Consider the following 19,558-nt stretch of genomic DNA (forward strand, 5'->3'; position numbering starts at 1 on the left):
AAGCCCGAGACCATCCTGCATGTTCTGCAGTAGCTGGCCCCCAATCAGGCAGGCCACAGACAGACCAGAGATTGATTATCCAGCATCTGCCAGCCTGCCTGTGATATTTGAGAGTCTGGTTGCGATCTGCTGCGGTCTGCCCCATCTCTGCCTGTTTTGTAGTGACAACTCACTCGAGCTCTGGTGTTCTGCACATTCCAACATAATCAAGGAAATATTGCAGTCTGTTCCCTGTTTTAGCGCCACACCGTATCTAGAAGGTAACCACTACGGTTAATTAGTATAAATTATGGAATTTGCTCTATTCTGGCCCCGAGATCCGTTGCCATATAAACAACATGCCAAGTATAGGGAGAGCAGTGGTGCTACTAAGATGACTCGAACCACATAGAATGTATAAATAATTTACAAACTAGCCCAATAAACTATATTTGTCTCGGCAGCGAGCTGACACATGAATGACCAATGGAATAGAGATGATCTTCCGTTCATGATTCAAGCCCCGAGTCATAAGTGAAGGGTCCAAGCAGTGACGGCTCTGGAGTCTGGACCTCGGCTCATTTCCACCGAGGATCGCAACTCCAACAACTTCAAGTCTACGCCGCAAGTCTCGTCGGACTCCTTTCTCTTTCTCGATCCCAGTTTGATTTAAGTAAACTAAGAATACTGCATTTGTCCTTTGCTTTAATTCAACGAAACCCCTTAAGAGCCGCCACCAATGCCCAAGGAAGTCGACATCAAGCGCCGCCGCACCCGCGGGGACTACGTCTTCCACCAGACGTACCGGACAAGATGGTACACACCAGCGCTCTCCCATTCAAACAACCCTAATATAATTAAGCCTCAATGTAAACAAATCGTCTCTAACGTGAATCCAACTATTCAGGAACGACAACGACATGTACGCACACCTAAATAACACTATCTACGCGCAACTCTTCGACTCCATAATCAACAACTACCTAATCAGCGACTGCGGAATGGATCCTTTCTCATACGGCTCTGATTCTTCTGCCTCATCGTCTTCTTCCACAACGACAGGGGACAAACCAAACCCTAACCCCTCCGGCCAAGTCGCCATCATGGTGAACTCTTACTGCGACTACTTTGCGTCCGTTTCATACCCCGATATCCTGGACCTCGGACTACGGGTGAACAAGCTGGGGTCGACAAGTGTGACGTATGAAGTTGGGGTGTTTAAGCAAGGCGAGGACGATGTGAAGGTTGTTGGTGGGTATACGCATGTTTGGTGTGAGAGGGGAGTTATGAGGCCCGCTAAGGGAGGAATGGAGAGTGGGATTAGGGAGGCATTAGGGAGGTTGATGTTCAAGGAGGAGAGTAAGATTTAGATTAAATAGGCCTTGGTTGGTGGGTTGTATATACCATACTGCTCGACCGGGGCGGGTTATTAATGAATATGAGACTGGATGGAGGGCCTGTGGTAGAAGAAAAGAGTTCAAGATTATCTTATTAAAAATGTCGAGTAGATAATAAAAGCCAAAAATTATCGCAACGCTGACAAGTAAAACCTTCTATCACTTTTCTATACTGAGTCCAAACATCATGATTATTGCAAGAAACGCCAGCCGGAATCATCACGGTCCTAGCAAAGTATCCGAAACGAAATAAAACGTGAGATCAAAAGAGCAAAGGAAAGAGCAGAGAAGAAACAGGAATCTATCGTTGTCCAACCTTGGATCAAGTCCATGGTAGGCTGGTAGTTGGTTCCGTGACTGGTCAAATCTCACATCGGAGATTTTGTCGATCAATTGAGTTTGTCCGGAACGATGCTGACCCGGGAAACGTTTGAGCTCGGGGGGAAGATGACCTTTCGCATTGTCTTGCTCTCCGGCTCAAAGTACCAACGTTGGTAAGGGCCGGGGATGAAGTTTCCCTTCGAATCCCACCCGGCAACATAGGTGTATCCGTCATCAAGACGGAAAAACAGAAGCTTCTCCGGACTGTCTCCATCTTCGGGAGCGACGGTGAACCAGCGGCATCGTTCAGCGACTTCGTCCTCGAAAAGGTATTGATGGAGGATGCGGCAGTAGACGACGGGAACAGGGACTTTCTCATCGTAGTCGCTGCCGTCTCGGGAGACAAGGTGCCATCCTTGGCTGGGGATATATTTGTAGATGCCAGGAACTGGAGAGTCCCAGTGTTCTTCTCTGTTGATTGATCCTTGGATGCGCTGCCCGCGCTGAAACCAGTACGTCGGGCAAAAGACGGTGCGCAAGCAGAGGAATAGGTTGGGCGCCATTGTGATGGGTGGGTAGGTGTCGGATATATAGAAAACTACCGGTGGTTTTCAAACGGGACTATCTTGGATAAACGAGCAAAGATGGGTATCGTAGGTGCGTAACAAGAAAATAAACGCTCACTTTTCAGAAGGCAATGAAGAAAAGATAACAACGAGGGCTGAGCTCGAACGGGGTTATATATCGACGTCCATTTGGAATGAAGGCCTTGATATCATGAGACAACAAGAGAGGTTTTGATGGGTTCAGTACCGCTGCAACAGTGCTTTCGGTACTCCCAGGGTTGAATTGCTCGAGGGTTTAGATGTAGAGTCAGGTGTCCTCAGCCAAAGAATTTATGTAGGACCAGGAGATTGCGGTGAGAAGCAGGGGATATAAGGCAGAGATCGCGACTTGATCGAGACCGGGCCGAAAAGACGGAGTTCAGAGAGGATATCGGGGAAAGAATGCTAGAAAGGAGATCGAGTTCGGTCTTGGAACTCGGTCTGTCACACAAGCCTCGTACTAGAATAAGACCGAAGGCTGAGGCGCAGGAAGAGCAGCGATCCAACGACGCACGGCGCACAGGGATGCAGCTATTCTTATTGCTCGTCAGGGGCGCATGATAGAAAGCGGGCAGATAACTGGAGGAGAGGATGAAAGAACATGCTGATGGAATTTTTTTAGAAAAAGCAAAAGGAGAGAACGAGTCAGCCTTAAAAGCAAGCTGAGGAGCGGTCTGAAACCGGTAGCGTTGTGTGAGGTCCGCTCTGGCGTTTGACTTTGTGGTGACGAGGAAAATTTTGCTGCAAAGTTGGCGCTAAAGCGGCGGGACCTGAATTCCGACGGGAAGACCCAGACGGTCCAGTTCCAGCTCCACCCGTGGTCACGATGCTCGCCATGTTTTTGCCTCCATCCTCAAATGAGTCAAATCAAACATTTTCAACGATCCACTCGGATAGTATCAATATCGAGCCTCTCTGCCCTGATATCGTTGGTGCCTAACAACAAAATACTCCGGAGTTTCCCCTTGTCTGTTCGTGGTGTGACTGCGATTCCATCCACTCCGGTGATCACCGTGATCCTGACGCATTTCCTTCGCATACTCTCTGTCAGTGCCCAGAGCGGCGTCCTGCATTCGGCTGCATCTTGTGTTATCTGGCCACAGCTGTCGCCATGTGCCCGTCGCTGCCGATCGAATTGGTTGGCCAAGCCAGTGACTTTCGTTCCAGGCTGCCGGGATCTGGATGCTAGCTCAATCCTTCCGTCAGCCCACTGTCGAAACTCTCATAATTGCAGAAGGACAAGAGTCGAGACTCGAGGCAACGCGTTCAAACGTGGAAAAAAGAGCGGACCCATCCTTGGCTCTCTTGGCGCCCCATTCCTGCAGGGTTGGCAATGCATCCAGCCCATCGACTTTATCATTTTATGTCGTTATCAATTCGTCGTGACCGCTTGTCGAGTCCGGATATGACTCTGCCCAGGCCGGGTTTTACCTAAACTACTATCTCGACTGGGTAACTGGTGGCCTGTGCACCTTGTGACGTCTGAACCTTGGAAGCAAGTGGAGAGCATATCTCAACCCAAGATCGTCTCGACCTAAGTCTGCATGAATCCGAATAACGTCGAGGACATCCAGGCTATAGTACGGAGCGGTGGCGACCGAAAAAGCCACCATGGATTGATCAACTGTCTCCAAGCGGCGAGTATCGGGATCCTTCATACAACTTGCGTCTTGAATACAGGGAACATGAAGCTACGGAAAGTGGCGCGCGAATTCGAATTTTCTTGCCATTGATGCCTAATTTCAATTGACCATGCAACAAGGGTTGGTGATACAAGCAACCCTTGCATGAACCACCCCAATGACTCAATGATTATGGCGGGGCACTTCAGGGCGTTGAGCCAGTCGCTGATACTTTACGGCCTCCCGCAGGACCATTCCTTCATTCAACTGACTGGTCTCCTTCCTGAAGAGCTCCTGCCACGGTGTCTGACTCTCCGGGAAGCTGTAGCCGCCAGTCGATTCGAGCCTTCCCCTTCTCTTGTCCAGTTCCTCTTCCGAAAGGAGAATATCCACTCGCCGTTTGGTGAGGTCAACACGGAGTCTATCTCCGTCACGGAGCAGTGCAAGATTACCCCCGGCCGCTGCCTCGGGGCTAGCGTTCAGAATTGACGGTGACCCGGATGTTCCCGACTGTCGACCATCTCCTATACATGGCAGAGACTTGATCCCCTGTCGCAATAAATGACCAGGAGGATGCATGTTCACAACTTCTGCCGCCCCGGGATATCCCAGTGGACCAGCCCCGCGCATTATTAGAATACTTTTGTCATCAATCGGAGTGGAGGCGTCCTCCAATCGACTATGATAATCCTCAGGTCCATCAAAGACTACGACTGCTCCTTCGAATGCATTGGGATCCTGGGGATTTTCCAGGAAATTTTGCCGAAACTGCTCTGAAATGACACAGGTTTTCATGATGGCTGAGTCGAATAAGCTCCCCCGAAGATGCACAAAACCCGCGTCATTCATTATGGGCTCGTTGTATGGTTTTATGACACGTCGGTCCCAGGTTTGTTCTCCTTTCACATTCTCGGCTACAGTCTGCCCGTTGCAAGTGAGGACGTCGGGATGTAACTTTCCAGCGTCCAGCAACTCTGCCATGATAGCCGGGAGCCCTCCAGCTCTATAGTATTCCTCGCCTAGAAACTCTCCTGCAGGCTGCATATTAAGCAGAAGTGGAATGTGGAATCCAATTTGATCCCAGTCATCCAGAGTGATGTCAATACCAATATGCTTCGCAATAGCGTTGATATGGATCGGAGCATTCGTGCTACCGCCAATAGCAGTGTTTGCAGCGATGACGTTCTCGAATGCTTCACGCGTCATAATATCGCTTGGTTTCCGGTCGGAGTGCACCATTTCAACGATCTGCAAGCCTGTTTTATAGGCGCATTGCGCTCGTTCACGATAAGGAGCGGGGATGGCGGCAGACCCGGGAAGGGCCATTCCGAGCGCTTCTGCCAGCGCATTCATTGTCGACGCTGTACCCATCGTGTTGCAATGCCCTGCTGACGGTGCTCTTTGAAAACATCAGCCGCCGCATTTAAATGTATCTGCTTTTGGACTCACCCTCTGGAGATGTAATCGACCAATCCTTCATCATTCATTTCACCAGCGGCATGCTTCTCTCTTCCCGTCCAGACTACCATACCTGATCCTGCTAGCTCGTTCTTCAGATAACCATTGATCATCGGTCCCACGTTCATGCAGATGGCCGGAATATTCTTAAACGCACTGTTAGATGACAATGGGAGGTAAAACAACGGGCTATGTAGCACTTACCATTGTGGCAGCGGCCATCAGACATGCGGGAGTTGTCTTATCACAACCAGTCAACAACACCACACCGTCGATTGGATAACCATGGAGAATTTCCACCAGACCGAGGTATGATAAATTTCGGTCTATGCATGCAGTTGGGCGCCTTGATGTCTCCTGGATCGGGTGTGTGGGGAATTCAAATGCGATACCGCCAGCGGTTCTAATCCCTTCACGCACCCGCTTCGCAAGTTCTAAATGGTACCGATTGCATGGAGAGATATCCGAGCCAGTTTGCGCGATTCCAATGATTGGCTTCCCAGCCATGAGCTCTTCCCTTGTAACGCCATAGTTAAGGTACCGCTCAATATACAAAGCTGTCATCCCCGCATCGCCTGAGTTGAACCATTGGGTCGATCGTAGCTTTCGGCCAGCGCCCAGTGCACCGGAAAGCGAAGATGTCTTTTTCGCCGAAGCGCGTACTTTCTCCAGCTCCAGGGTTCGCTTCCGGAGGGCCTCTAATTCCTTGTCGAGGTCTTCGATGTTGACCGCTCCTTGGCTGCCGGCCGGACCGCAGGCGCAGCCTTCGCATTTTGATTCGCAAGGCATGGTGGGAGTAAGTGTCCTCTGTCGCGCTCTATCCTTTTTAGTACCTTTCAAATTACATATATCTCGATTTGGTAGGTGTAATGCTACCTTATAAGGCGATCGCGCGTACCGGCTAATCGTGTATGTGGTGGGGTTGCAGGCGAAACGACCGGCGAATGTCCGATGGGAAGAAAGCCGCGTCCCGAGTATTCGCTGCCTCGCGCCGAAAAATCGACAAGATAGGGAAGGAGGATGCTTTAAATACCCGGAAGCTCAGTGGCTAATAATACTTTACCTCTCCAATCCCACCGTTCCACTCTTTCCCATCAGCTCTCGGCTCGGGTTGGTGCAGAAGCATGGGTGAGGTTCCGACCCAGGCCCGATTTGCGGTTCAATACCCCACGCCACTCCATGGCTCTGGAGAAGAGCGTGGGGGTCACTTTACAGTGTCATTCAATACTATCAGTGGTTTATCATAATTGTGTGCAGTCTTTCAATTGAATACTATGGCTGCTAACTCTCTGATGATATTATTGATGCTGATCTACATTTGCATGACCCAGCCCATCAGCTGCCGTGGTAACTCCATACAAGCTACTTTCATCCTGTTGTGTTGGGGGTCTTGGAGAACTACAAACAGAAAAGCAATAATTCTTTGATTAAAACCAGTGTATACTGACTCTCACATTCGAGTCACAGGCGTAGGGAACCCAAAGGGAAAAGCCCACGTCAGAGAAATATAACGCCTCTTCACTTCTTATTGCCACTTGCAAGGGCATCCACGAGTTTATACGTCAAAACCTCACCCACCATATTTCAATAAAACGGCGTGTCAATATACTCACATCCACCAGGGCTTGGAGTGCAGGGCTGGCTAAGTCAGCGTTGGCGGTATACATTGGAATGCCCTAACACAAACTTTTCCGATAGAGTCAAGCTTATTCGCCTTATCAAGAACCTATTGTAGTTTGTACACATGGAAAGGGGCAGAAATTTGAGTCTGTATCTCCATTGTACAACGGTGCCGGAGTGAAACATCGCCAAGTATAAACCCATGCCATTTACAGCGTTTCCTTTTCCTTTTTTCTGACCGAAACAAACAAGTCATCGTATTCACTCTCGTGGGGAAAACAAAGAAACATGGGCACCTTCGCCACCTCTCCCCACGCGGCTCGTCTCGAGGGATCGAAAAGCAAATTCTCGATCCAATCATGGTGACTGTATTTCTGATGCATTGACTTCGTTAACTGCTGCCTTGGCTACATATTGTAATATCCAATTCACTTCATTTATATCGTTAAAGCACCATGTATCGAGGAAGCATTACTTCTTCCGTACCACATCACACACAAGACCCTCCTGCTGGACAAACCACGCATTCTTCGTCTTCCACTCCTCGCCCGGCTTATGCAACTGGAAGGTGAAATCCCGCAACAGCTGTGGGATGATCTTATGCATCTCGATGAGCGAGATGTTCTTCCCCACGCAGGTCCGAGACCCAGCACCGAACGCAAAAAAGCTCTGCTCCATCTCCTTCAGCTTCTCTGGACTACTTTCCAGCCAGCGCTCGGGGACAAACGATTCAGGGTTCGGGAATACCGTCGGGTCGTGATGCAGGACCCAGGCGTTGATGCCAACAGTCGTCCCGGCAGGAATGTGTTTCTCGCAAACCGTGATTCCACCTTCAGGCACATGGCGTTCGAGAATAAATCCCACGGACGGGTGAAGCCTCATCGCCTCTTTGATGGCGGCGCCCAGGTACGGCAAATGTGACATCGATTCCCTGTAAGAAATGGGACTGCTCAACTGGCCCAGCCTGTCGGCCGCATCAAGCTCCCCAACGACCTTCTCCATGGTCTTTGGATTCCGAAGCAAGAAATAGACAATCGCCCTAAGCGCAATGGCCGTTGTATCAGATCCCGCAAAGACATTCGTCGAAAGATGTACAATGACATCCCTTGTGCTCATCTTCCCGGGATCAGAATAGTGAATCACCATCCACCGCGAGAGCATATCCTTCCCCTTCTCCAGGTCGTCCTTCTCCAGCTCCCCATCCCGCGTCAAGGACGTCCGCGAATTCACCTGTTTCAGCGTAAACTGCAGCACCTGGTTCCAGCTCTCCATGCTGGGGAAGAGAATCGGCATGATTGGATTCCCTAGTAGGATCTTATGCGCTTCGGGAACCTGTCCACACAGACTAGCATACGCTAATATCCCCTGGATCCCACTCATCATGTCGTCGACATCGCGGCCTTCCTGCAGAAACCCCAATTTCTTCGCAAAGGTGAATTCGCCCACCACGTCGAAGGCATAGTACTGTAACCAGGTCCCCAGGTCAATCGGCTGTTGCTTATCCGCAAATTCCTGCAGTCGCGAACGGAAAATCTCTGTGCACGAGTCGACAGCTGACTCAAGCTCAAGAAGCGAAGTCATGCTATATGCACTCGCGACAGGCCGCTTCTGGTCCCGGTGGAACTGCTCGTCGCGGGTAGAAAAGAGATTCATTTGCGGTGCCTTGTTCCAGGATATACATTGGATGGGGTAGAACCCTGTCTATATGCACACAGTCCTCTGGGTCAGTTGCCATCGAACCAAACCGGGGTATGGTGCCTTGGGGGCAGTCTGTCCTACCTTCGTGAAGCCTTTATTCAACCCATATATCACCGGTATTGCAGCAGGATCGGCGACTGAAACGTGGCGAGGGCCGATACGCACAAGCGGGCCATGTTTTTGATGAAGCTTGATTTCGGTGTGATGATGGTCCCCCTTCCACACGCTATGGAGCTTCCAAAGTCGTGTAACCTTTGCAAGAGCTGGCCCCGGGATCCCAGATAGTCCACCTCCGAACCTCCTCCAGAGGAGTCGGAGGGTAATCAGGCCCACAAGGACAAAGAGGACATTGGGCTGGAAAGCGCCGAGGAGGGATTTATGAAGCATGACGCAAGAATTGTATAGGAACAGAGGAAAAGCAGTGGCAGCAACAGCAGCAGAGCGAATAACCCGACTATAAAACCAAGAAACGCACGCTCCCTCTGGGATACCTGTGCTAAGGGCTGACCTGCAGTTAATATAAGAAATCCCTCCATCTGGACCGCACAGCACCCCATCGGACCGAAAACCCCAGCTGATCACCATTCAGCTTCCGATAACTAAACCCGATTAGCAATTCACAAGGGCCATTCGACACACCACCGTTGCCAACACTGCATCATGCATCAGCACCAGCAAGGCAAGCGGGGCTGCGGAGTCTGGGCCTGCGGGGAGAAACCCGTCCCCTTAGTCTTAAATTAGATGATGTCCGTGCAGTACCTAATTTGGAGGCACCATTCAGTCCCAGAGGTAAAGTACACTTCCGATTTTTGCTTTGCTGGCCAATGTGCAGCTCTGGATTATATCGAAGTTAACTTTGTTGCTTCCGACTTGCTATCCGAAAGGTCTATCTTCGGGGCTCATCTTGCCTCTTTTGGTCTTGTACGGGAGGGGTTTAGATTCGGTTCTCTGTGACGATTTGACCCATTAGGAAGTTAATTGCTGTGATAGACATCATATTGCTGCTTCCGTGGTTGAGTTCGGAAGGGGGTTGATATCCGGGGTATATGGGGAATTTCTGATAGTGGAGCTCCCCCGCACGCCGAGCAGAATGCGATTGTTATTGTTGGGGTTTAACTTTTGGGAACGAGAATTACCGGTTCCAGTGAGAATAATTACGCATACAATGTTGCGTTGTTAGAATTGAGGGGAGTGAAGCCCATCTGATATTCGTCCGAACAGCCCAAACGCCTGCGATGCCTGAGGTGAGTGTGTCATGTGTATCTAGATCTATCATGTCGTGGAAGGATGCCCTAGTAGACAGGAAGAACACTCGGGTAATGGTATCAAGTACAAAAAAAGAACAGAGCGACAAAATGCCAAAAGTGGGGATAGATCGATCACTGGGTAGCGCACTGGGGTCCGCCTTCCTCTTCGTCGTCATCTTCCCATGCATCTCCTCCAGAGGGGTCCTGAGATCCGAAATCATCGATGTTCGCCTTGGATTCATATTCGACATCGTCCACTGTCCCCGCTTCGATGCGAGCGTCGGGTCCGGGTAGCATCTCCTTCAGTCTTTCAAGAACTGCTGCGCTGGGCTTCCATTTCTCGTCTGGGAATTTGATGTTGACGATTAGATACAAGTCGCCGCGAGAGTCCGAACGCTTGATCGGCATTCCTTCGCCGGGTACCTTGAGGACTTGGCCTGGAGAAAGGATCTGTCCCGGCGTCTTGGGATGTTGGAGTTCGATTCCGCGTCCATCGAGATGCTTGATTACCACGCGGGAAAAGCCGGTCAGTGATTCGGCCAATGTAACGTCGATAGTTGCCTTGAGATCTGCGCCGGCTCGTGTGAATACTGGGTGTTCCTCTTGTTCCAGCTGGAACACGATATCCCCAGGCTCTTGACCAGGGACTTGGTCCGCCTCGCCTTCTAGCACAATCCGATCACCATCCCTGCGAAAGGTCAGTATTGCATATATTATTCAGTCAGAAAGTACCCACTTCGCCCCGCGGGGAATGTAAATCTCCAGAATCTTCTTCGCCTCGTTCGTTTTCTTGCCCTTACACTTCTTGCACTTGTCTTTGGTTGCGAAGAACTGACCGTCACCGTTGCAGGTTGTACAGACAGCAGTGGACTTAGTCAAAAACTGACCCATGCGTGTGAGAACCTCCTTGAAACCTATGACAAGATTCTGTTAGTCAAATGTTTTCAGGGCCAGAAATCGATTCCATACCTTGTCCATCACAAGTAGAGCATTTCTTTGCCGTCGCCTTCTCCTTGCCACCCTTACCCTTGCAAAGACTGCAAATCACGTTCTTGGTGCTCGCAAATTTCGTTGTCTTTCCCTTATACAAATCCTCCAAGGTGATCTCGTACTTTTGCTCCTCGTCCGGGCTCTGTCGAGGCCGCGGCATACCGCCGCCCATACCCGGCATACCACCACCCATGCCTCCCATTCCAAACATCTGCGCAAGAATATCATCAAGGTCGGGTCCTCCGTTCATTCCCGGTTCACCAGAACCGTTGAAAGCACCCATGCCATGTGTATCGTAGAGGTGCCGCTTGTCGTCATCGCTCAGGATTTCGTAGGCTTGCTGGACATCCTTGAATCGGATCGACGCAGCTTCGCGCTCCTCTTCTGGGACCTTATCGGGATGGTTTGCTAAGGCGGCCTATTGTTAATAGGTGTTAGTTATTCGTTTTCCGAGATCCGGGGTTCAGGCTGGTTGTACTTTGCGATAGGCCTTGCGGATCTCATCTCCGTTTGCGTCGCGCGAGATTTGTAGGACCTCTGTTGTTTCGCACGCCTGTTAGCTGATTGGTTTTGAATGCACCTAATGATTTAAAAGGATTAAATACCGTAGAGGTCGACCACAGTTTCGGCCACTGGGAAATCTAAGTTAGCAGTAACTCAAAGCATAGTTTGTTGCGGAAAGCATACTTGCGGGCGTTTCAGAAGACCCTGATGAAAAGGGTACAAAGGGGTATCAGTTAACAAGACTAGAACAGGCAAGAATATAGAAAAGCAAGGGCTGTGATGGTTCTGACTGTGTTGTGAGCGGAAAGAACTGAATCCATTCCAGCCCGAAAATTCCGCCTTATCTTTTCTGCTTCTTTTCTTTCTCCGACTTCCACGCCGCCTCCAGATTTGTTCTCCCGACAATCACTTTCCCCGGCTATAATCAGCCAATCAACCCTTCTCTATTTGCGCATTTGCTTGGTTGTTAAGACTTCATACTTTATGCGATGAGAAGCCTGCGCTCTGGGCTTCTTGCCCGCCGGTCGTGGGTTTGTATGCAATGCCGCCAAGCCAGTTCAGCACCATCCGCTGCGGCGTCGCATAACAAAAAGACAAAACTCCCCGATTTCCCAGCGAGAACGCGATTTGCGCCGTCGCCGACCGGATACCTCCATCTAGGGTCTCTCCGTACCGCCTTATTCAATTATCTGCTGGCCAAGCGCACGGGCGGTCAGTTCCTGCTGCGGATTGAAGATACAGATCAGGTGCGATGTGAGCGCGACAGTTTGGGAAATGCGAAACGCTGATGGATTGGGTTAATTAGAAACGGACGATTCCTGGCGCGGAACAGCGACTGTATGATGATCTCCAGTGGGCTGGGTTACAATGGGATGAAGGTTAGCGGAGCGCGGTTGCAGCCTGCTGTGGTGTGGCATGATCGCTGACTGAAATTGAATTGGATGCTTGCAGGTCCTGTTGTTGGAGGTTCTTTTGGTCCTTATAGACAAGTGAGTTGCCTTGAAGTTTAAATGTGTGAGAAAATGGCTAATATCCGACGTTATAGTCCGAACGTACAGCAATCTACCGCACTCACACTGACAGCTTGATCAATGACGGCCATGCATATCGATGCTTTTGCTCTGCCGAGCGCCTTGACACCCACGCAAGACACCGTAGCCAAGCGGGTCTTGCCCCGGGATACGATAGAAAGTGTGCAGAACTGTCGCCGGAGGAGTCAGAAGAACGGGCAGCGAAGGGGGAATCGCACGTTGTTCGGTTAAAAGTTGAAGGGTATCCTGTCTTCGAGGACCTGGTGTACGGCAAGACCGGGCAAAACCGCTCGCCCAACAAGTTGGATCTTATTGAGCGTGTTTATGATGATCCCATTCTGCTCAAATCCGACGGACACCCGACCTACCATTTGGCCAATGTCGTGGATGACCATCTCATGGAAATCACCCACGTCATCCGGGGCACAGTGCGTGATTCTTTCTTAAACAACGTAACGAGGGTCTAAATTTCTGACACTGTTTTTTCATACAGGAATGGATGCCTTCAACCCCTCTGCATGCTGCGTTATATAATGCGTTCAACTGGACGCCACCTCGCTTCGGACATGTACCTTTGCTGGTGGACAAGTCCGGACAAAAGCTCAGCAAGCGCAATGCCGACATCGACCTTACATTTTTCAAAGACAAGCAAGGTGTTTTTCCAGCAAGCCTAGTGAATTTTGCTGCGCTTTTAGGGTGGTCCCATACGAAAAAGTCAGATATCTTTGACCTTGAGGAACTCCAGGATATTGTCGGTCTCACTCTAGCATACTCCATTTATGCGCAACCTCAAGCTAACTTCGAATCTAGTTCAACCTCAAAATCACCCGCGGTAACACGGTTGTCGCTTTCGAGAAGCTCTGGTTCCTCCAAAAGGCGCACGCCCAACGGTTTGCCGCCAACGATGGCCCTGAGTTCGATGATATGGTTTCCACCGTATCAAAAGAGGTTGAGTCTACAATATCACCAGAACCGCTATCTAGCATCCTTCGATCTCGACCTCTATCCGAACTCGTCACAGCTCTCCTCAAAGCAGACGCTAAGTCCTTCACGAACGCGCCTGAATTCATCACTCGCAACTCCACGTTCTTCACAGCAGCCATCTCTCGCCCCCCGTATACACCCATTAGTTCCGACATCCCCATTTTATCTCTGCACACTGCGTCTGCGGCTCTCACTCTGGTCCCGAATTCCCACTGGGCCATAGAAACCCACAAATTCAACATTTCGTCGTACGACGGCGCGAGCACCATTCTAGAGAACACACCTCCGGCTGAGGGTGCCGACCCCGAAAAGGCCCGCATCGCTGCAGATAAGAAATTCAAGAAGGAACTGTATCATTATCTCCGCTGGGCGTTGTCGGCGGGTGCCCCTGGTCCCGGAATTCCGGAGACCATGGTAATTCTGGGACGGGAGGAGACTGTCATGCGGTTAGCTGAAGCGAGGGAATTGACGAAAGAAGCTGAGACCGGCCTCTCGCCTGTTGCTGCTAGACGGACGAGGGAGAGGGGCGCGAAGGCTAAGCAATCGGTGCCGGATGAGGCGGGCCAGGATCGTTCGTGGATGGGGTCTCTTGCTCCACAGGGGTAAGCCAAAAGTCACGACTGGACTGTACGATAGAATGTATTGATTGGTAACGCCGGGGCTCCTGGTTATCACTGTATAGTATGCTAATAGAAGATCAAAGCCTGTGTCTAACTCCTCTAAATCCGGTCGGACTTTACCCTACCTTAATTCCGCGATCCTTGACATTCCTTTAAACCATGGCGGTTATAAAGCAAGTATAGGGTCAACATCACATTATACACATTCACACCATCGCACCATGGCTAGCGAACACCTGGCAGCAGTCCTCCCCCAACAAGGCGGCCACTTCGTGGTTCAGCCCCGTCCAACCCTCGACCCCGGCCCCGGCGAGCTCCTAATCGAAGCCAAAGCCATTGCCGTCAATCCAGCCGACTACTCCCAGCGTGATAACGGATTCCCTCCTGTTCCCAGCTACCCCACCGTCATCGGCTCAGACGTCGCCGGCGTTGTCGTCAAGACTGGGCCCGATGTTCCGGACAGTGCTCCCAAGCCAGGGACCCGCGTCACGGCATTCGCTAGTTCGTTCTTTAAGGGTGGTCTCGCACAATACGGCGGCTTTCAGCAACTAGTCCTAGCTAGCCATGAGGGCGTCGTGCCTCTACCTGACAACATCTCCTTCGAGGAGGGCGCGGTCTTCCCTTTGGCTGTTCTGGCTGCGCTCTCTGGATTTACTACGATCGACATCCCGCTTGACACCAGGTATGCGCCGGAGGACAAGAAGGCAATCTTGATCTGGGGTGGTGCTAGTAGTGTCGGAACCATCGCAGTTCAATTCGCCAGGGAGCTTGGTTTTACGGTCTATGCTACCGCGAGTGAGAAGAATCTGAGATATCTGGAATCCCTGGGTGCCCATCGGGTCTTTGACTATAGGGCCGAGGACGCCGTACAACAGATTGTGGCTGCGGCTAAACAGGACAGTGTCACCTTGACTTACGCACAGTGCGCTGCTGGGGACTCGCTCCAGTCGGTCTTGGATGTCTTGAAAGAGACGAAGGGAGACGGTCAGGGAGTGGTTGGACACGCGCCTCCATTACTGCCCGGCGCTCCTTCCTTGGACGGGGTCGACGTCAGATTCTCTCTGCCGCCCATGGATCCTGATGCTAGAACACAGCATATTAGCCAGGCGTTTCAAGGCTGGCTTGCACCTGGCCTTGCAGCGGGCACTGTTGTTCCCAGCCCGCGTGTACAGATTGTGGATGGAGGATTGGCGGGATTGAACTCTGCGCTGGATACTTTGAAGCAGGGGGTCAGCGCAACCAAACTTGTCGTTCGACTCTGACTTTCCCTGGCAGGAGCATATCTGGGCAAGAACTTTCATGCCATCGTACGTTCTCGCTCTTACACAGTTGAGAATTTTCCCAATGATGATCACTCTGCTTCCACTCGTTTCGCTTTCACAATTTATTGCTAGTTTATCCCTAGAATCTGTCTCTAATTACAAATATGCAGCCCTCTAGTATGGGTAGTTTTGGCAAACTCTCAGCAGAGGTCAGACTGCTGATCTGGGAGCAGTCACTATCAGACGGCAGCACCTCCATCATGGCGACAAGCCGAGCTATCTATGAAGATATCGGTAGCCGACTATACAACACAATGGATATTCACCTCTATCCTGTATACAATAAGCCGTGGATGTGGGTTACCTGCCGTCGACTGCGACTAAGCTGGCCCTTTGGGAATCGGAATGGCTGTTCCTGTGATTTGGTACAGAACATGCCGCACGACAAGATCAATCTTACCATAAATGTCTACGCCCCGGATCCGCAGAACAGATTCCAGGTTATTCTGCTGTGGATGAAGATTCAGGCGCTCGTTGATATTCTTCGGGCAGCACCGGCATCCAAGTCGATTGAGATTAAACTACGCCCGGGGAGCGGGAATAGCTGGAAACTGGATACAGCAAATACCAGAGAAGACTTGGGTTCTCGTCTAGAATATGGCCAAGATGCCATTTTTGTTCTGTTTTGTGGCTTGCGTAATGTGCGAAGCATCACCTTGCCACATGCTAGAATCACCACGCCACAAAAGAACCCCGGCCTCGACGCCCTAGTCACAGATATCGGATTCACTTTCGACCCCGAGCTAGATAGACTTCCTGAACAAACAGCATCGATACTCCGGCTCGAGAGGTTCGCCACATGGTCTGAAAGTCCAATCAGAGAGGCACCTCATAGAACAATCAAGACCATCCGCTTATACCCAAACACCATCGCCATTCACGACCCAGCTCTCAGTAAAGTGCACCTCCGCCATAAATTATTCGATATACTCAATCTCATCACCTTGCATGACCCGAGTAAAGAAAGATACACCAAGTGGACCTATCCTACCTGGCAGGATTGGCTGACGGCGTATCCAGACGGCATCCATGAGTTGTCTGAAGAGTTGCTGCGCGCAGAGTCGCAAATTTCTTCTGCAAAAATGCGAATACGAACACCCCATCTATTCGATGGAATTCCTAGCAAGTGGAGAAAACGTATAAAAGTATGGCGCTTAATGGAAGCCCATAACGGTCGGATCTGCGAGCACAGGCCCAGGTAGCGCTTGGATGATTGGGAAGACATTTTTTTTTTTTGTTGCTAACTAGGATTTCGCTAATGGGTGTGAAATGACCAAGGGTTCTTTTGATGCGAACAATGGAAACTTTTTGGGGATTTAATATTCAGGCAAATGATTAGAGTACAGAATGAAGAATCTTGCTAGTTCGTTCAACTCACGTTCTACAACCCAGTTTATTTCATATCTTGTTTTTAATTTTTAGATTCAATCCAAGCAGGATATATAGCCAATGTGTAATCTCGTATTACTCCATTCCCATCCCTAGCATGTCCACCGTCGGCGGCTGCCCACTTGCCCAATTTCCCAATATCGCAGACATATTCTCTGCCTCGGAGTAAGTAAACTGATCCAGCATATCTATTTCAGCCGAGAAGTAATCCTGCAGTGACCCAGGATCAAAAAGAGATATATTTCCCGTATCGTTGAGCAAGAGCAAAGAGTCGTCCTGCGCATTGTATGTCCCCAGAAACGAGTGCCTACTCTCAACCAGTCTGCGCGCGACACGTGCGAATATAGTGCAAATTTGGTACAGGCGGCTACAGGCCTTGGATGTGTCCTTCGTTGGGTGGAGGGTGCGGACGACGTCTTCAAGAAGTTTTGTGTCTTCGGCGCTGCTAGCTGCGATTGCATGCAGGAATATGACGATGAACGGAGTGAAAGACGCGTAGAGCATCAACCTTGTTGTTGGCCTCATGTTAACAGACATCTAGCTAGATATGCTTGAATTCGGGTTAGTAGGGCTTACCAATTTGCGTAGTCGCGGACAGATACATATTCTGATTCAAGACACATTGGAAAGAATCCAAGATGAGTTTCTAAAGCTGAGCGTGCGGCTTTGAAACATTGCGAAGTTATCTCTGGGGTGGTTGGTGATGTTGACGATCCTCGCAATAATGATGTGAGGACGGAGTAATACGTGACGTCCCACGTCCGCTGAGACATCTGTAGGATGGCGGGGTCTTTCAATTTTACGCTACTCCAATCCACCTTCGGGTTTGTCAGTAACCAGATCGTGAGGTAAAGTTTCGTGGAACATACTTGGTATAGCCGCTGATGCCACTGGTGTACCTCCTGGGCTAGTTCATTGATACTATGAGCGCGAACCTCAGGAGCCGACTTCAGAGCTGCCGCCGAATAAACGCGATCATAAATCTGGCCTTGCAATCTGCCTAGCGAAAGGAAATTAAGCCACCCTTCATCCCAGGCCCTTATTGTCGGGTCGTCAGAACAGGTTGGGTAGGGAATATCAATATCGTAGTCCTGTATGCAAGACGCCCGTCCAAGGAGTAGTGACATATTTTTATCGAGGAGATACACAGTCCAAAACAGTCTGCAAATATTCGACGCCATGTCGGCTTTTTGATTTTGGTATGTGAGAGAACGATGATAGCCAAGCATGAGACAGTGTCTAGATGCCACTGAAATAAGGGTCGAGGACAACAACACGTTCGCTTCATCTTGCGCCTTGATAACCTAGAGTTATCGCAAAAGGTAAGCCAATTAACTTTACTTTTGAAGTGTCGTTTAGCTTTCGCCCTCCGGTCAAGACCACTTACTGCCAATAGCAAAGAGAGGGTATTCTCAAAGTTAGGGACAACGAGAATTTCATATGTCTCAATACCGGCACTGAAATTCTTCTCACAAGTTTCCAGGTGTGGAGATAAATCATATTTCTCCGCCAATGGGTCCTTGAAGTTGATAAATTCCTTGAGCAGATAGAACAAAACACCATGCATTGCTGTAACATGGCCGACAGATAAAGCTTCTGTCGGAAAATAAACTTTCCGAAATAATTTCTCGATCAAATTTAGGTCGTTTACCGGTCGAGATAAGAGAAAGTAAGGTATGCGGACTGCAGATGTTAGCCCTAAATCAAGCTCCCACGCCTGATGAGAGTGCGTAAATCATGGCGCACCCTTGAAAGACCGCACAATATCCGCAACAATTGCGGAAGGCACAAGTGTCATCGCCGGCATTGGTCGAAAGGCATTGCTTCGCGAAAACTGGAAATCTTCTAAAGTAGTGGAGGGCTGAAGCAGTGACTTCAGGTCATCGAAAGATGCGGTTAGATTGTCCTGCTCCACGGTGCCCTGGGTAGACGCTGTGAGCTGAGCAACCTCGGTGGCATACGCTGACTGGTTTGCAAAGGATGAAGCTCCTTCGTATAGCCGCGTAGGACGTGAATCAATGACAATACTTTCTGGCGTTGGCTGGCGACTCTGATCTTTCAATTGATCCTCGATTCGGCCAAGGCGTAAATCCAAGCGTTCAATCAAGCCCTCCCTAAGATAATGAGTTTCCTGTAATGAAGAAAAGAGTCCTCAGCTCAAACCTACAATTTCGTTGTTTTATCAGGCTTCACGCGGTTTTCAACCTTGGCGGATCCTGCCTGCTGGCATACAATACCGGCCGTGCGACAGTTTGCGCAAGGATCGGAACGGTCGCAGCGAACCTATGCCCTACATTAGGGCCACAGCAACGAACAGGGACCAGAATTTGAAATCCAACCTTGCGGATCCGGCACCCCTCACACTGCGGAGAATGTCATTAGTTGTCAGGCCGGATGCCGTAGCATGAAACACTGCAGAAGTATAAGATGGCGTACTGCTTTGGGGGTCGACAACAGCCGCTGACGTCTGTCCTGGATAGTCTCCTCATTCTGAAGGTCGGACATGAGTGGCGGTCAGTGGTGAGTCGGTGTCCCAGTCAACCGGAACCTCGGGGCTCATTCTCGATAGCAGGTGGGGGAGAGGGACGAAGCTCTGCTGGTGTTGATGGCCGCCCGCGTCCTCGGGGCCACGGGGTCACGGGGTCCGGGCTCCCGAGGTCACGCCCCGCTCTCTCACTCGCAACTAAGATTGGTGGATCGCTGCTGCTGTGACTCAAGTGGAGTCTGGATCCTCGCGTCGTCGGCGGCATATCAAGCCAGATCGGGCAAGT

The 19,558-nt window shown here is 50.4% G+C and overlaps 9 protein-coding genes across 9 annotated transcripts; 4 read left to right on the forward strand and 5 right to left on the reverse strand.

Annotated features, from left to right (window-relative positions):
* Window positions 1-899: 899 nt before the first annotated feature.
* On the forward strand, window positions 900-1,349 carry APUU_20412S (acyl-CoA thioesterase; the record flags this gene model as incomplete). The annotated part of the gene is made up of 1 exon (XM_041699050.1): window positions 900-1,349. One exon carries the CDS (start codon window positions 900-902, stop codon window positions 1,347-1,349), a length of 450 nt encoding a protein of 149 aa, XP_041552174.1.
* A 416-nt stretch (window positions 1,350-1,765) lies between these two features.
* Window positions 1,766-2,260, reverse strand: APUU_20413A (uncharacterized protein; the record flags this gene model as incomplete). The annotated part of the gene is made up of 1 exon (XM_041699051.1): window positions 1,766-2,260. The coding sequence occupies one exon, from the start codon at window positions 2,258-2,260 to the stop codon at window positions 1,766-1,768; it is 495 nt and encodes a 164-aa protein (XP_041552175.1).
* A 1,847-nt stretch (window positions 2,261-4,107) lies between these two features.
* Window positions 4,108-6,171, reverse strand: APUU_20414A (IlvD/Edd family dehydratase; the record flags this gene model as incomplete). The annotated part of the gene is made up of 3 exons (XM_041699053.1): window positions 4,108-5,323; window positions 5,374-5,528; window positions 5,587-6,171. 3 exons carry the CDS (start codon window positions 6,169-6,171, stop codon window positions 4,108-4,110), a joined length of 1,956 nt encoding a protein of 651 aa, XP_041552176.1.
* A 1,302-nt stretch (window positions 6,172-7,473) lies between these two features.
* Window positions 7,474-9,087, reverse strand: APUU_20415A (cytochrome P450; the record flags this gene model as incomplete). The annotated part of the gene is made up of 2 exons (XM_041699054.1): window positions 7,474-8,703; window positions 8,782-9,087. 2 exons carry the CDS (start codon window positions 9,085-9,087, stop codon window positions 7,474-7,476), a joined length of 1,536 nt encoding a protein of 511 aa, XP_041552177.1.
* A 992-nt stretch (window positions 9,088-10,079) lies between these two features.
* Window positions 10,080-11,625, reverse strand: APUU_20416A (putative DnaJ domain protein (Mas5); the record flags this gene model as incomplete). Its single annotated transcript, XM_041699055.1, has 6 exons — window positions 10,080-10,635; window positions 10,684-10,861; window positions 10,917-11,355; window positions 11,416-11,474; window positions 11,543-11,569; window position 11,625. Coding segments are annotated over 6 exons (1,260 nt in total).
* A 304-nt stretch (window positions 11,626-11,929) lies between these two features.
* Window positions 11,930-14,062, forward strand: MSE1 (glutamate--tRNA ligase MSE1; the record flags this gene model as incomplete). Its single annotated transcript, XM_041699056.1, has 6 exons — window positions 11,930-12,187; window positions 12,247-12,319; window positions 12,393-12,430; window positions 12,487-12,900; window positions 12,966-13,223; window positions 13,283-14,062. 6 exons carry the CDS (start codon window positions 11,930-11,932, stop codon window positions 14,060-14,062), a joined length of 1,821 nt encoding a protein of 606 aa, XP_041552179.1.
* A 235-nt stretch (window positions 14,063-14,297) lies between these two features.
* Window positions 14,298-15,338, forward strand: APUU_20418S (zinc-binding alcohol dehydrogenase family protein; the record flags this gene model as incomplete). The annotated part of the gene is made up of 1 exon (XM_041699057.1): window positions 14,298-15,338. One exon carries the CDS (start codon window positions 14,298-14,300, stop codon window positions 15,336-15,338), a length of 1,041 nt encoding a protein of 346 aa, XP_041552180.1.
* Window positions 15,339-15,502: 164 nt separating this feature from the next.
* APUU_20419S (uncharacterized protein) lies at window positions 15,503-16,600 on the forward strand (the record flags this gene model as incomplete). The annotated part of the gene is made up of 1 exon (XM_041699058.1): window positions 15,503-16,600. One exon carries the CDS (start codon window positions 15,503-15,505, stop codon window positions 16,598-16,600), a length of 1,098 nt encoding a protein of 365 aa, XP_041552181.1.
* Window positions 16,601-16,862: 262 nt separating this feature from the next.
* APUU_20420A (Zn(II)2Cys6 transcription factor) lies at window positions 16,863-19,292 on the reverse strand (the record flags this gene model as incomplete). Its single annotated transcript, XM_041699059.1, has 8 exons — window positions 16,863-17,295; window positions 17,364-17,605; window positions 17,657-18,091; window positions 18,175-18,470; window positions 18,534-18,901; window positions 18,955-19,070; window positions 19,127-19,150; window positions 19,224-19,292. 8 exons carry the CDS (start codon window positions 19,290-19,292, stop codon window positions 16,863-16,865), a joined length of 1,983 nt encoding a protein of 660 aa, XP_041552182.1.
* Between the last annotated feature and the right edge of the window lie 266 nt (window positions 19,293-19,558).

The sequence above is a fragment of the Aspergillus puulaauensis genome, chromosome 2, assembly GCF_016861865.1.
Source record: "Aspergillus puulaauensis MK2 DNA, chromosome 2, nearly complete sequence".
In the NCBI taxonomy this organism is placed as follows: Eukaryota; Fungi; Ascomycota; class Eurotiomycetes; order Eurotiales; family Aspergillaceae; genus Aspergillus; species Aspergillus puulaauensis.